Genomic DNA, 15,468 nt, shown 5'->3' on the forward strand with positions numbered 1-15,468 from the left:
ACTTAAGGCTTTTATAAGCCCAAGGTATCGTCTGGGAATGCCTGTATGAAGTTGGAACTCTGGCAGAAACAAACAAAATTAAGTTATTCTAGGTGCCCGGTCATCCAAGGCAACGAAAAAGGCAATTAACTAGCAAAGCCAGGATCATCCAAATCCTATCGTGGTCCAGAGCTAGTACTGGGTACTGCTATAACCCTTAGTACAGTAAAACTCTAGATCAGGAAAAATCAAACCATCCACTGGAGAACCAAACAGGGGCGCAGGCATAGTGTTCATTCTTTATTATTGGCCCTTATTCCAAAACTACAAAGGAACTGCCAATGATCAGCAGAAATAAAGTTCAGATTACGACAGGTTTCTTGAAACATGGCTGTCAAGTACTATCTGAGTAAGCTCAACCTGAATCAAGGAAGTCTTTGTTATGTGTCACTGCATCACAACACTAGAATTGGTGAAACTATGCTCATATCCTATCAAGGACCTGCACAAGCATTAATTGTAAAAATTGTGAAATCGGGTAGTGTGGAGGCAACATCCCATCTGTGGAGGCATCATTTGTTGGCCCGTGTGTTGGACCTGTATAGGCCGCTTAAGCATCTGTGATCTAACATTATTCTCCAGCATGTTTCTCATATTCAAACAATGAAATAATATAAATAAATAAATAAACATTTAAATAAGTCCTTTTAATATCACAACAACTAGACGACGACTTTTAATAGTATTACTTCAAGCCTAAATCAGTCATGAATCTTTCCTCTACATATTAAATTATCTTGTTTGTTACAGGAAAAATATAATCCAGTTTAACAGTTATCGCGAAATTCAACTCCATATTATGCACACTATATGAACTCTTCTTAAACCTGAAGGTCTTCCCTAAAGGATTATTTATCGAGAGTATTAAGTAATCGAACACTCAGTACAGGTGTCAAATAGCTTTGAAGGAGCTTAAAAGAAGTTAACGGACATAATGTCATAAAGAAGAATTGAATAACAAACTTTTAAAATTTTCTTTGTAAATACTTATTAAGATATATCTCTATACAAAATTATATTATATTATTATTTCAAGGAATTTATTACGAGTAGAAAAATATTGTGCTGGGCTGGCGTTGGTTTCTATGTAATTTGACAAATAAATAAAGCTGTCTCTTTAGTTTTCAGTTTTGAGCATAGACAAACAAATAAAAAGAGACTGGCAAATTAAATGGCAAAGAGAGGGACAACGTTCCCGTAGCGCAACTCAGAACGCAAAATTTCGTTCTATTTATGTTGATCTGCGCATTGCGTCTATTGGGTCCACTATCTTATTCTAATATAACAAGAGAGAAAGAAGCAGCCATGTAAAACGTAATTTCTAAATAGAAATTGACAACATCATGACAATTTGCCATGTTTGTTAATTTTTCTTTTGGTGATTTACTTTTTTTCTAAACTCTCCATTTTATTGACTTATGAATATGGATAGGGAACAAATTCCTTTGTTCCATATAGGTATTTATATTTTGTTACTTATAATTTTAGGTTATACTATTTGTTATTTTATTTGCTGCAGGAGCCAGTATCATCTATTTTTTATATGTATTGGTGCCCCCTTTCTCTGATAGATATGTTATCCATATATTCACTTTGTTATTGCAATTACGCCGTTTTTTCGAAAATGAGATTTTTAATGTCCTTTAAAAAATTGGACGATCGTTTCCTGCAACAGTCAGTTCTTCTGCATTTAAAATTGGTAGGTGGGTGGAATAAACACTGTTATTTTTTGTTATTATATTATAAAAATTTTTATTTATTTTTATGTATAAATAAATATGTTAATAAAACAGTACAATTTTTGCTTTTTTTATAATTTCCCTTATAATAGTATTCTTTCGTTCTGAAAGAAACTGCAAATTTTCACTTACACTGATTTATTCCCTACACCACGTTCCCTTTACGTGGTATAGGGAATAAATCAATTTAAGTGAAAATTTTCAGTTTCAGAATGAAAGAATACTACTAATAATGGCTAATTTAAATTTTCCGCCAGCCAGAATGTGCGATAATGTCTTACGATACGTTTTATACCTATCTCTTTCTTTTTCATATAAAGCACACATAATAAAGAAAGATAGCAATAAAGACGTACGTCCTGCCATGGTCTTGCTAATTGGTGTCAAAATTGTTATTCTGAGTTGCGCTACGGGAACGCGGTCCCACTCTTTATCATGAGATTTGTCAGTGTCTTTTTGTTTGTTTGTCTATGGTTTTGAGTCAATATTTTTTAATTCTCTTTCGTGTCGATTACTGATTGAATTGGAGCCAGAAATGTCTGAAAACGAAATAGTTAAAATTTGTCTGGAAACAAAACAAGTTATTGCCGTTTAAAGCTAACAATTATTTAAAATAAATTTTTAGACACGCTGTATAAGATAGTATAATTTTTATTATTGCAACACAATAACTGATCAATAAATAAACTTCAGTAAATATTTAGTATTAAAAACTTTGATACCCTCGGAGAAATGAAGCCTTAAAACTTTTACTGCAATTTTACAAAATTAAAAATATTTCAAAAACGGTAAGGTTTAAGTGTAACAAACCTTAATCAAATTTACCTTTATTTTAATCGTAGAAACAAAAAAATACAACTTTGTAATTTTTAATTTATTTGGGACACTCCGTATCTTGTAAAAATATTTGGAAATTGAATTGAAAAAAATAAATTGTAGCTCTAATAGTCCTTCAACGAACCCAAAACTTACAATTTGTAAAAATCTAATTGTTTAGCTACAATACTCCGTGTCGTATGTGGTGAACAACCCTGTATATAAAATACAATTGAATTAAACAATATACACACCAACCGCAACCACTTTATCGAGCCGGAATTAAATTAAGACACATCAAACGGGAAAAAAAAACATGTCTCTAATGCCTCGTTGACAGGCATTAGGCTCAATTTGGAGCGCCCGTATGCCATCGGGGCGTTTTCATTAAAAATGATCGATTCGCCGCGGCCGCAATCCGACATTAACAATGTATAACCATCAGATACTACATTTACATAATAGAATTTACTCTATTTACGGTCCCTTACAGTGCCCATATGCACTAATACGAAGGTAATGGGAAAGTATAAAATCACTAGTAGCATCACTCCTCGTCAAATCGTTTGATCTGTTTCACTAGTGCCTACGGATATGGCCGAATTATTGCGGAAGTTTCCGAACGCTTCGGTTGATAGAGGATAGTCAGACACCGTGCTCAGACAAATAGACAATCCCAAAGAATATACCTAGCTAGAAAAAGAATGGACTCTGCCATACTGAAAAATGGTCCTACAGAAGTGGCGCCATCTATTGAGTAGGGCTTGTTTTAAATGGATCAAAAAATTTTTAAATGAGCATATTTATTGAATTTTACTCTAAAATAATTAAATTTGATTATTAAATCTTATTTTTTATACAAATTCAACAATACTAATAACAAGTATCGTTGTGATGTGTAAAAAATAAAATTTAACAGTATAATTTATACACTTATTAAATAAAATTAAAGCCAAACATGTGCAAATATTATTCATTATTAAAAGTTTTTATTTTAAGTCAAATATTTAAACATCGTTTATGATTAAGACCAACGTAATACGCCCAAAGTTTTGTAAATGGAGTAAATATAAATAGGTACCTAAATGATGGCAAAAATAAAAGACTTAATTATGTTTTTAGGGCCACAAACAAATGAAATTGTCTAATTAAAACACATATAACAAATTATAGTTTGAAAAACGTTTTGATAATCATTTGATAATTATGATTGGCGCTATGACAACGACAATATTTTTTGAGAATTTGACAATAGTATGACAATGGCCGTTGGAAACTATGGAAACTACAAAAAAATTCTGATTTAACGCCATATGGCAATAACTAGTAGCAACTTCTTAACCTAAAAATTAATTGCACTACCACCTAGCGCCTGAGGCTGGAACTTTTTTTTTGAAATTTGTGACCGTGACCGTGGAAACGGTGGAACCGCTTTTGCTATTTCACTTTCCCGCCCCTGGACAAACCTTTTGCATAAATGTTAACAGCTGCCTATCTTCCACGTCATTCGGGCATTCAATCATTGTCCCTCAGTTAAATCTCTAGCACTCACTGCTTCTGTTATACCCTCCTTCGAAGTCTTTTTAGGTCTTTCACACGCTTTCTCCGGTTCAGGAAATTCATAATTCATAATTATTTTATACAAAGTTACTCTATTTGGTACCTTCAAATTTTTGTAAACAAAATATGCCATCGAATTTGACAATAACACAATAAGATTCTTGCTGGTACTTTATTTGTAGCTTCTCTGGGCCGTATTATAAATTTTATAAATCTTCACCTAAATTTAACACCATTTTAATATTTGTTTGAGTAATATATCTAAAAATGTCAAAGAACAATTAATTTTAAAGCAGTAATTGCCAATATTTAAAGTATTTTTGCCAATCCGTCTCTGTTCTTGGACACAAGGCTCCCGACTTCAGCAGAAATCAACTGAAGCGCTCTACATGCTACTAACAATCTGCCGAAATTTATCGACAAGCGGAAAATATTCAGGAGAGTGACGCTACTAGTACATTTATACTATGGCAATGTTGAGTGTATACGCGTCGGCAAACAGAAAATCGTCATAAACGTCCCGAGTGTGAATATGTGTGCCCAGATGTACTTAGGTGGTCGATCAAAGCGCTCAGATATTGATATTAGAGGACTGGAGCGGTTAGAGCGCGTATTGTGGATTTTCCATTACATTGACTAGCTTAGTAAGATCTTTAAATGAATTATCTTCATGCGGATGATCAGGAGATCTCTAAACGGGACTGTTTGGATAGAATAGAGTGGATTATAACTATATATATTTTTTTTTGGTGAGGGGGTGGTAAAAAACCTTTTATATGCATGTTCACATCATGTGTCTTAGAGTTTTTATAGTTCAAGACAATAATTATTTCAAATTATAAACTTTTTCAACATTTATACCCACCATATTTGAAGAACAACTATCAAACTATTCTACTGTCATCTACAAATCATAGTACAAAAACGATAAATCCCTCTAAAAAAATACTACTATATCCCGCATGTAAAACGTGGTAAATGCATTGCCATCCGGCTTTCAGGATACATTATCCTATACCTATCGATGTCTCTAAATCCAGCAGGACGAAAATCTGCAGGTGGAGATAAGGAAGGCGTAAGGACCGTCGTACCTATACGCGAACGCTTACCGATAATACCGACGCCGAGGCATAAATTCGAGGTTATGTGAACGAAATAGTTTCGGTAATGGCGCCCGAACCGACGTGTCCCAAAGACAAACGACCGCCAATTGAGGTTAGATTTACAGGGGAAGAACAATAATAAAAATTTTGAATTGAACGATATTGGACGGATTTAAGCATATTTTTGAAGTTGAATTTTATTACATATTATATGTTGTCTATCTCGATATTAATATATAGTAGCTCTAAAAGCCTAAAAGGCCCATGGCTGATAGATTACCTTTCTCCACTTATTTCTGTCTTTCGCCTTTATTCTCTTCCCATCCACTCTTATCCTTAAATCCTCTTCTACATCCTTTTTCCATCTGGTTTTCGGTCTACCCCTCCTTCTCTTTCCTCCTATTTCACGTCTCATTATCATTCTAGGAGCTCTTGATTCAGCCATCTCAATCTTTGAGCTTTTGTTACTACCGTTATACTTGGTGCCCGATATAGTTGCTTTAATTCTTCATTTGTATTCTTCTGGTCCATATGTTGTCTTCCTTCTTTCCTCCAAAAATCTTCCTCAGTATTTTTCTCTTCCAAATCCTTAGCCTCGAATTTTCTGTTGCATTGAACGTCCATGTTTCATATGCATTCAGCACTATTGGTCGTATCACTGTTTGGTACATTCTGATTTTTAAGCTTCTATAGATGTTCTTACTATTAATAATTTTCTGTAGTGCGCTAACACATCTATTTCCTGCCATTCTTCTTGCCACAATTTCCAGAGTTATATTTGGTTTTCTTATAAATACTGTTCCTAGATATGTGAATGTATCTACTTCCTCAAACTTGTATCGTTTCCTTCTCTCAGTAGTGCAACGAGTTGGTATCCAAAGAAGGTGATATGCGTTACACATCATCACAGATCGCCAAGCAGCGTTGAAAGCACTCAATTCCATACAAATCAATTCTAGAATAGTATGATTTTGTGTGTCTGCTTTAAATATATTGAGAAAAAGTAGCAATAATAGATTAGCTTGGGTACTAGGACACGGGGGTTCTGAAGAGGGCAGAACTGAGGGAAAGACAGGAATACTGTCAAAACTGTAGGAGCTCTACTAAAAGGGTTTGCGAGCTCAAGAAGCATTTAAAGCTGAAGGATTTGGCGAAGAGTTATATGGAAGATTCAGTGTCCAAGTTCTGGGTTTTTGATCAGGATTCAACAGGATCAGAAGAATACCACAATAGATCTATAAAGTTTACCGAGGAATCAGCCCACCTCAAAACAATCCAATCTAATTTAAACAGCCATTGGAAAATATAAGATAGTTGACTGAAATAAAAGCTTATACAAAATAGTAGTATTAAAATGGATTACATATGATAAATTTCTGAAAATCAACAAGTACTTTTCTCTACGAACATGAGTTTCTCTATCAAATATAATTCTCTAATCTTTAGTCGATGTTTAAAATCAAAATAAAACGACCGAAATTTCACCAACTCTCTATCTGGTACATACATTCGCACTCGCCTATTCGCACAGGAATCTATCCAGATTTGCACCTGGGGATGTTCCCAAATAGATTATTTACCGGGGCATTAGGTAACTGTGCCCCCAGTACAGGTGTCGAATAGGTTTATACGAGCCCTTTAAATATGCAACAGACAAATACCGAACGGCAAGGGTGAGATTGAATTGGGGGGATAATCAGAGGCGGATCAGATGTCTAATACGTTGTAAGTAAGAAATGAGTAAGATTATTGGACAAAAATAACTCCACTGTATGAATAGTTTTATTATATGATCTCACGGAATATCCAATTCATCAATTTAATAGAGGGACCTAGATACTATTATCTCCTTGATTTGTATAAAATTAGAGGATGTAGCTTTAGAATCTTGTAAAGAGCGATTGCTTGAAGTTGTCACGATCAGAGGGTTAAGGGCAAACAAACTAGTGCTAACGACGACTACAGACGCCACAAACACTCATTTCTTTAGCACAGGCTGACTGTGCACCAGTTTGTGCATTTTAATCTGTACTACTCCCTGTGGGAGCCTTAAGACCAGAAAAATTGATGAACGCATCACAACTACATGCGACAGGTGGCCTAGGATTTACAAGTATACAGTGATATCAAATGATACAGAGCCCACCTAGCCATCTTATCTGATAGTCAAGCAGCATTAAGAGCGATCGACTCAGTAACCGTCAATTCGAAGTTGGTCAAAGAATAGCTAAAGAAGCTGAACAAATTATGCAAAGAAAAAGTCTCACTCTTTCAAAATGGTATTTTATCGGCGACCGAAAAGGTTAATTCACGAGCGAAGAAGAGTCTAAGAAGTCTTGTGTGTGACTTAATTTCGGGAAACGATATTGCAATTTTATCGTCGTGTATAAAACAATATTTTTTCCATAGCGAGTTACGTTTTAAAAAATATTCAGAAATTATTATTTCAGGGAATTTGTTACGAGTAGAAAAATATGTGTCCATATTGTGCTGGGTTGGCGTTGGTTTCTATATTAATCTACCCTTGGGGTTAAAGTACTATTTTATCTACTATTTTTGATAGATATAAGGCGCAATTTTAACAGTTGCTATGGAAAAAAAGTAAATAAGTAGCCTTCCTCCTTTCATCTAGGACACGCCACTGGAAGTATTAGGATGATCGAAACGCAAGAACGATCATAGCGACCCCCATGAGATCGCTCATGATTATTTAACGACTTAACAAGGGGGTTGGGGGTGTGTTGTTGAGGGGTAGCGGGCCCTTTCTCGAGTGTAATTTAATTTCCGGGCTAATGAAATTAACGCGTCGTCTTGCCGAAGATCAAAGCGGATTTTTGACGGACGTTATTGGATAATGATCTAGCGAGCAGCGTCGCTAGGTGGCGCTGGTGCTGCGTCTTAGGGGTAATTAGAAGGGGGCTGGAAACTTCTCGTTAGTAATCAGGAAGAAAAAAGTTGAAGAATAATTAGAAAATTGCAGTGTTAAATAGAATAACGTAAAATAATCATTTTCAAGAGAAAATTGGCTTCGAAAAACTAACGTCTAAATTGAATTTAAACTATGAACAACATACCCCATTGTCAAATATTGTTTTAATCATGTGCTGATGATGCTAACATGGTTAGCGAAATGTACGTCCAGTGCAAAAGTAAAGCGCTTTGATGTATTGTGGTGAATTAATGTTTTATTTTCCTGAAGACTTCAGCCATAGCTTTTGCTATGAATTGGATTAAAAATGACATAAAAAATATTCTGTGTAGTTTATACAGGATGTTCCAGAAATAAGTGCCAATATTTTAACTGGTAGTATATTTAGGCCCCAGAAACACGCCTTTAAGTTTTTTTTGCGAAAAAATGTTTAAATTTTTCTTGACATTTTCCGGGAAATTTTAAAAAAGTTTTAGTGCCACTTGTTTATTCACCTGAAGCGTCGAATAAGCTGAAAAACCTCGTGAAAAATCCTTAATAGCCGCTATCGCCAGCGGTTCTCAAAATGTTGCCCATATTTTTTTAAATTTTCATAGTTAAATAACTCGGTAATTTTCAATTTATTTTAAAAATGGTAAAGAGGAAGGATGTTTCGTTTGACCAGATCTACCACCCCTTAAAATATCTGCACTTATTTCTGGGACACCCTGTATATCTGACAAATTTGCCATATAAGGAAATCATTCTCGGGATTTTCAAAAACTTTAGATAAAAAATTTGTTTCTTTGTCAACGCTACATAAATGTGTATCAATTTTAAATTGTATACCGTTTTTTTAACCAGTGGCAGTCTTTTCTCATGGTAGAAGCAAAAATAACTGACGGTATCCCGTTTGTTAATCAAATGTTTATTTATAGATATTTAGTTAAATAGTATTTAGATGGGAAAAAATATTTATTTTATGAACTGTTCAATTATACAGGGTGAGTCTTAAATAAGTGCAAATATTTCTAAGGGTAGTATATTTCGACCCCAGAAACACGATTATGAGGTTTTTTTCGCGAAAAAAAAATTGAAAATTGGGAAACAATTTTTCAAAGAAAAAATGTTTTGGAATTTTTTTAGTTTTTAATTAAAAAATATAATCTGTGGATAATAGGGCAGCATAGGTAGTAGATTAAATTTACAAGAAAGAAAATCCAGAAAAGATCCAGCGGTCCTCAAATTTTTAGCAAAAAACATTTTTTTGGAAATTTCAAAGTAAAATATCTCGATTATTTTAGATTCTTTTATCGAGATCTACCAGCCCTGGAAATATTTGCACTTATTTATGACTCGCCTTGTATATGTATTCTTCCATTTATCAGTGACATCATTCCTATACAGGGTGAGTCTTAAATTAGCGCAAGTATTTTTAGGGATAGTATATTTTGACCCCAGAAACACGCCTATGAGTTTTTTTTTTGAAAATTCGAAATTTTTTGATAAAAATTTTGGATTTTTTTTTTAATTTTTAGGCAAAAAACATAATATCTTCATAATCTGGCAACATAGGGAGTAGATTAAATTTTCTAGAAAGAAAACCCAGAAAAAAATCCAGTGGTTCTCAAAATTTAAGCGCAAAATATATTTTTTAAAATTTTAAAAGTAAAATATCTCAGTTATTTTGAACTTATTTGAAAAACGGTAAAGAGAAAATATGTTTCTTTTATCGAGATCTACCAGCCCTGAAAATATTTACCCTTATTTAAGACTCACCCTGTATAATTTTTTTTCAACTTGAGTTTTAGGCGTGTTTTCTGGGGTCAAAATATACTACCCCTAAAAATAACTTATTTTAAATTCACCCTGTATAGGAATGATGTCACTGATAAATGGAAGAATATACCGTATGATCGAAAAAAAAAACGGCGTCAGCGATGACTATGAAATGAAGGTTGCTGCCATTTTATATGTAAATTTATATGAGAACTCAAGTTGAAATTTTTAGTTAATTTGACCAGAAACTGTATAGAAACGACAATGTATAGAAAAAAATTATACTATATAAAAAAAGTAAGCTATCAAAAATACTTTTAACATTTAGTAGATACATTTTGGACAGAATTTGCTGGGTTAGTCAAGAATTGGTGGATTTTCATCTAATACATATTTGTCCCCGTAGGTTTTAGAAGTTTGTTACTTTTTTTGTTCCATAAAATTTTCTGTGGGACCTACGGTTCAGCCAGAAAATTGAATCCAAAATTTTTTTGAGTTTCTCAAAAACGGTGGGGTGGGGAGATACGAATTTTTGAATTTAAGCTTTTTTAATGGGAGTCTAGACCTTTTTGATGCCCAGATTGACTGTATCTATATACTATATATGACTTCACCAAACAAACAGGAGCAAGTACCATAATTCAGGGCGAAGAACAACAAACAAGTCGCACGATTATAGAAAAAAAATCTGACCCGTTCTTTAGTAATTACCGATAAATAATGTAGCGTTCTGCGGTCCTCCGGTACGCCTACCCCTCTTAACTATTAACGCTGTGTGCGTCGCGTCTACAACCCCTAGGCGCTCGCAGCGAGCTCCGACATTAGAATTCAGCCCTTGTTCGCTACGGCGGCGCTACTACTCTTTCTCCGGCCCCGTCAGTCGCTCTGTGTGTAATTTTGATATTAAAATACGCTCGAAAGAGCGCCAGAAACCCTCCCACCCAGTCTGCGCCTTCAAATAACCCCATCCCACCACCATCAGGGAGAAAGCAGCCACGTCTGTTTGGATTGGTCTCGATTTTTAATCAGCGCCGGTCAGCATATTATCTCGTCCGGCCTGGATGGTGATGATTGCTGGCGTGGCGTTATTTATGCCTGGATAATTCCTGATGAGTCGGACGTGGACCCATTATTAAAAGCTTTCGTGTTGAAATTGAAAAATGTCTTTACAGAGAAACCGATCTTTTCATATTTATATCACAGAAAAAATATTTAGGTCAATATATTCTTGCTTCCTTTCTGAACTACCTTTACTACCAGAAATCAACAAAAGAATTAAGTTTGCATGAGTACTTATGGAAGAAACTCAATCATATTCAAATCTTGAATGCACTTGATCTAAAGAAGAAAACATTCGACAGTGTACTAACAGTTATGACCTATGCATGCGAAACCTGGACACATAAAACGAACATCATAAGGAAACTGCAGAATAACCAAGAGAGACCGTAAAAGAATAGAGAGGATACAACAAAATACCCAGGTAATAGATGTCAGCCACAGAGTCAAATCCCTCAAATGGCAATGGGCAGGATACGTGGCAAGAAGAACGGAGAACAGATGAACCACAAAAATTACAGCATGGTATCCACGAGGAATTCAGAGACCTTACAGTTGAGTGTAAGGTGGAGAAAATTACAGTTGAGGGTTGGAACCTTTGGTGTTACACAGCAAATAAAACACTAAATCATCACAATACACCAAAACACTTTTACTTTTAGAGTGGACGCGCGTTTCGCTAACCATGTTAGCATCATCAGCAGATGATTATAAACTGTTAAAAGTTAGTTATATAATCATTAGTTTATAATCATCTGCTGATGATGCTAACATGGTAAGCGAAACGCGCGTCCAGTGTAAAAGTAAAAGTGTTTTGGTGTATTGAGGTGATTTAGTGTTTTATTTTGCCTAGCAAAAAACCGAACCTGAGATGGGACCATGATATTAGGAAATTAGCAGGGATAATAGACAAAGCTAATAATAGACAACTCCTATTATCCTATAATTTTGTCATTGTCAAATTGTATTTTCTAAACTTGAAACCTGAGGAAGTTACAACCCTTTAAAGCCTTTACAACACTCACTTGAAACATATATATTGTAAATTTTTAGACCATATCTGGCATCATCTTTGATCAGGTTATGTTTATCATCAACATCAAAATAACTTCATCTTCATCGTCATGCAAGAAGACTAACATATTTTTTATTTTCAAATCTATTTATCTTGAAACAATTATATAATTCTTCTTCAAGAATCAAAAATACATAGTATACTTATATTCCTAAAATACCTTCATCTTCAGCATCAAATAACCAATGTATTTTTTCTTCCAGACTGCCTCCATCTTCAGCTGTACAGAGACTCCAAAGACCGCTACAAACAAGGCCAAACCAAAGCTTCCCTGTCGCTTCAACATTTCCTGGGGCTGGAGAGTGGGTTCACCCTGGATAAAGAATCGCATACTGTAGCTATAGTATGTCAGGACGTGGTGGTGGTGCTGGCATTCGACAATCGCGAGAGGCTCATGCAATGGCAGATCAAGCTGAGCACTCACCTCAACGACGGGCCTCATTTTTTAGTCTTAGTATCCAGTTCTCCATTGAAAACAAAGTAAGTGTGCCGAATAGTTATAGGAAAATCTAGGGTTTCTTAAAATAATAACTTACTGATTATAATAATGCGGTCATGTCATAACATTAAATTTATGATTAACTTATTGACCAAGCAGCGTAGACTCTATATAGAATAGAATCTGATACTCACAAGGCACATAGTCACATAGATTATGTTAAACTATCACATCTTTCTGTTTACATCCTATCCAGAGCGACATATTACTTAAATTCATTGTGTGACCATGAACTTCAATCAGTTTGATTACTGCTTCTGATAAAGGTGAGAATTCTAGTTCCTTGAGAGGAACTAGTTCCTTGAACTTGGTATTTAGTTCACAATAGTTCCCGACTAACATTAACATCCCCGTTGCTTACTAATAGGTTTCGTTGTCAGTCAGAACTATTCACAGTATGATCTGTATAATTTTTATAATGTACGAAATATAACGAGACGTGTAATTGCGTATGTTAAAAATATATAGGTAAGTTTTATTGCAGATAAAAAAATTAAAAATGAAACTCAAATCAGAGTTTAAAAAACTATATCACAAATCAGTTGGAGCAAATCATACGAAAATTTTACGAAAAACTGCATTTTTCCTCAATTTAAACTTTTTGTTTTTGTCTAAAAATTCAGAATATCTACTTCGTTTTATAAGATATTTCTTAATTTTAGGGACCTAAAGTGAAACATTCCCGTAAAATATTCACAGAACAAACTAAAAATCAAAAACAGTATCCACGACAATTTTCTGTGGTAATTACACCGGTTACGGCTGTGGCAATAGACAAGGCCGAATCCATCGTCGTCGCCTTGTATTATATCTCGGATCTGCCGACTAAATAGATTCCCGTGAACTAGTAGTTTAATTAGTTTCTCTAGTTCCTGTCAGTCCTTTTGGTCCGGGACAGGTAACATACTGATGGCACTCTCCACTCCCGCCTAGCATCGGGCCTAGGCCGATCCGTACGTAAATTAGTTTTTTATTTAGTTCCTCTAGGTCCGGATCCGATAACATACGGCTGGCACTCCCCACTCCTGCCCAGCATCGGGCTACGATCGCGCTGGCCGATCCGTCGCCATCGCATATTATTATATATCCCTGAATAGGTCCTGAGGAACTAGTTCTTTGAGCAACCGGGAACTAGTTCCTTTCATTCCGAGGTCGGAATAGTTCGTTGGAACTAGTTTTTTTACGACCTACACACCTCTAGCTTCTGAACATTGCCTAACATATATCATTGTTGCTTCGTTATTGGTGGCCGAGGAAGATGGGTTCTGTGCCTGTGAATGGCATTAAGGATCCTTGTTTGACCATTTCATGTATATTTTCATTATCCTTGTTACCCTTGTACCCCTATCCAGGCTAACGTAATATTACTACACTCACCCAACATAACCACAAGAGTGGAGAGGCATAACAGCAGAACGAATTTGGACTATATCAAATTACAATTAAAAAAAATCTTCGCAACCAAAAATAAATTCAAATAATTATTTTGTTTCTTCTAGACTTCCACCAGGTCCAGCCAGATTACACGTCCAAGAACGTAGTTTCTGTATTACCACGGGTGTGCCACCTCGCGTCGCTGGCCAATGGCAGATAGCGGACTTGAGAAGGTACGGCGTGGTGGACGGAAGGTTTTGCTTCGAAGGTGGATCAAGGTGCCTCAAGGGTGAGGGATTGTATATATTAATAGCGGATCAGGGTGAAGAGATCATGGCAGCACTACAAGCTGCGGCAACAGGGAACCTACACGCTTCCAGAAAAAGGCCAGTGTCGAGGAATATGTCAGGTGAGTATAATTATGACACTAATACACTGACCGATACGAAAAACGGACAGCTAATAAAGCTCTTAAGATTTTTATAATTTTTTAAGCAATTTGTATTTGTATAAAATTATAAGACTAAGTTAAAAAAGCCGAATCAACAGTTCTTTACCACCAATTTTTCTAATACTTATACAATTCTTATTATTGGTTATACAGTTAAAATCTGAAAAATGTAATAATAATAATTTTTCATAATTTGTAGTAATGGATAGTCCTGCTAGAAGACCAGCAATACGAACGAATGAACTACGAGAGAGTGAAGCAAGTCTGACATCCCGAGCGGACTCGCCCTATACAGATTTAGAAAGCAATTACGGCTGTGGCGATAGCATCTCTAACGACGGATGGAACCAACCTTCAATAGAGAGATGCATGAGTTGTATAAGTAAATTAGGTAACTGCAAAATACATCATATTATTATCCTTTTCTTTTAATATAAATTTATAAAAATGGGTTTAATCTGCCAAACATTTCAGTGAAATTATTCAATAATCATCACGTTTAAAATTTATAATCAGTGTATCATAATTTGCAAGATTATGCAAACGATATCACAATCCTACTCATCATTTTTAGGTGCTATGTCTAGATCGTCGACCGCTACGGTGACAGTAGGTCCCACGATGGGTCCACCATGTTGGGAGCACACCTGCGACCGTCACTCCATCAGCAGCTCCAGTGATAGCTCGGGATGGAGCCAAGCCGTCACCAGACCTCCACAGAGACCTCCTAAACCAGCCTCTAGTTCCCCCTCGCCAAAGAAACCCATAGCTCCGTCACCATGTTACGATAATTACGATATTCCAAAGATACCTTTCCCAGTGGTAGGTTTATTCATCTTCATTGGTTGTAGTAGGCCAGTAAGCGAGAATAAAAATAGGGTATTACTTCCGAATTCTTTATACCCTCACCGATTGACATGAAATTTTAATAGCGAATAGAGATATATGTAAGAAACAAAAGTTACATAGTAGCAATGTGTGCTTTCATCCTGGGGATGAGTGCCACCCCTTCTCGGGGGTGAAATATAAATCACCCATTTTAATTGCAAAAATTAATAAAGGGATG

The 15,468-nt window shown here is 35.4% G+C and overlaps 1 protein-coding gene across 3 annotated transcripts in view; it reads left to right on the plus strand.

The window, feature by feature from the left end:
• The window catches only part of LOC115882606, a 439,578-nt gene that overhangs the window by 412,767 nt on the left and 11,343 nt on the right, over nt 1-15,468 (plus strand). For all 3 annotated transcript variants that reach the window (XM_030900799.1, XM_030900800.1, XM_030900801.1), the window contains 4 exons: nt 12,282-12,558; nt 14,077-14,360; nt 14,602-14,793; nt 14,977-15,224. In XM_030900799.1, coding sequence (XP_030756659.1) covers nt 12,282-12,558; nt 14,077-14,360; nt 14,602-14,793; nt 14,977-15,224 — 1,001 coding nt within the window. The remainder of the gene's footprint in view (nt 1-12,281; nt 12,559-14,076; nt 14,361-14,601; nt 14,794-14,976; nt 15,225-15,468) is intronic.

The sequence above is a fragment of the Sitophilus oryzae genome, unplaced genomic scaffold (genome assembly GCF_002938485.1).
Source record: "Sitophilus oryzae breed Bouriz unplaced genomic scaffold, Soryzae_2.0 scaffold_178_pilon_pilon, whole genome shotgun sequence".
Taxonomy (NCBI): Eukaryota; Metazoa; Arthropoda; class Insecta; order Coleoptera; family Curculionidae; genus Sitophilus; species Sitophilus oryzae.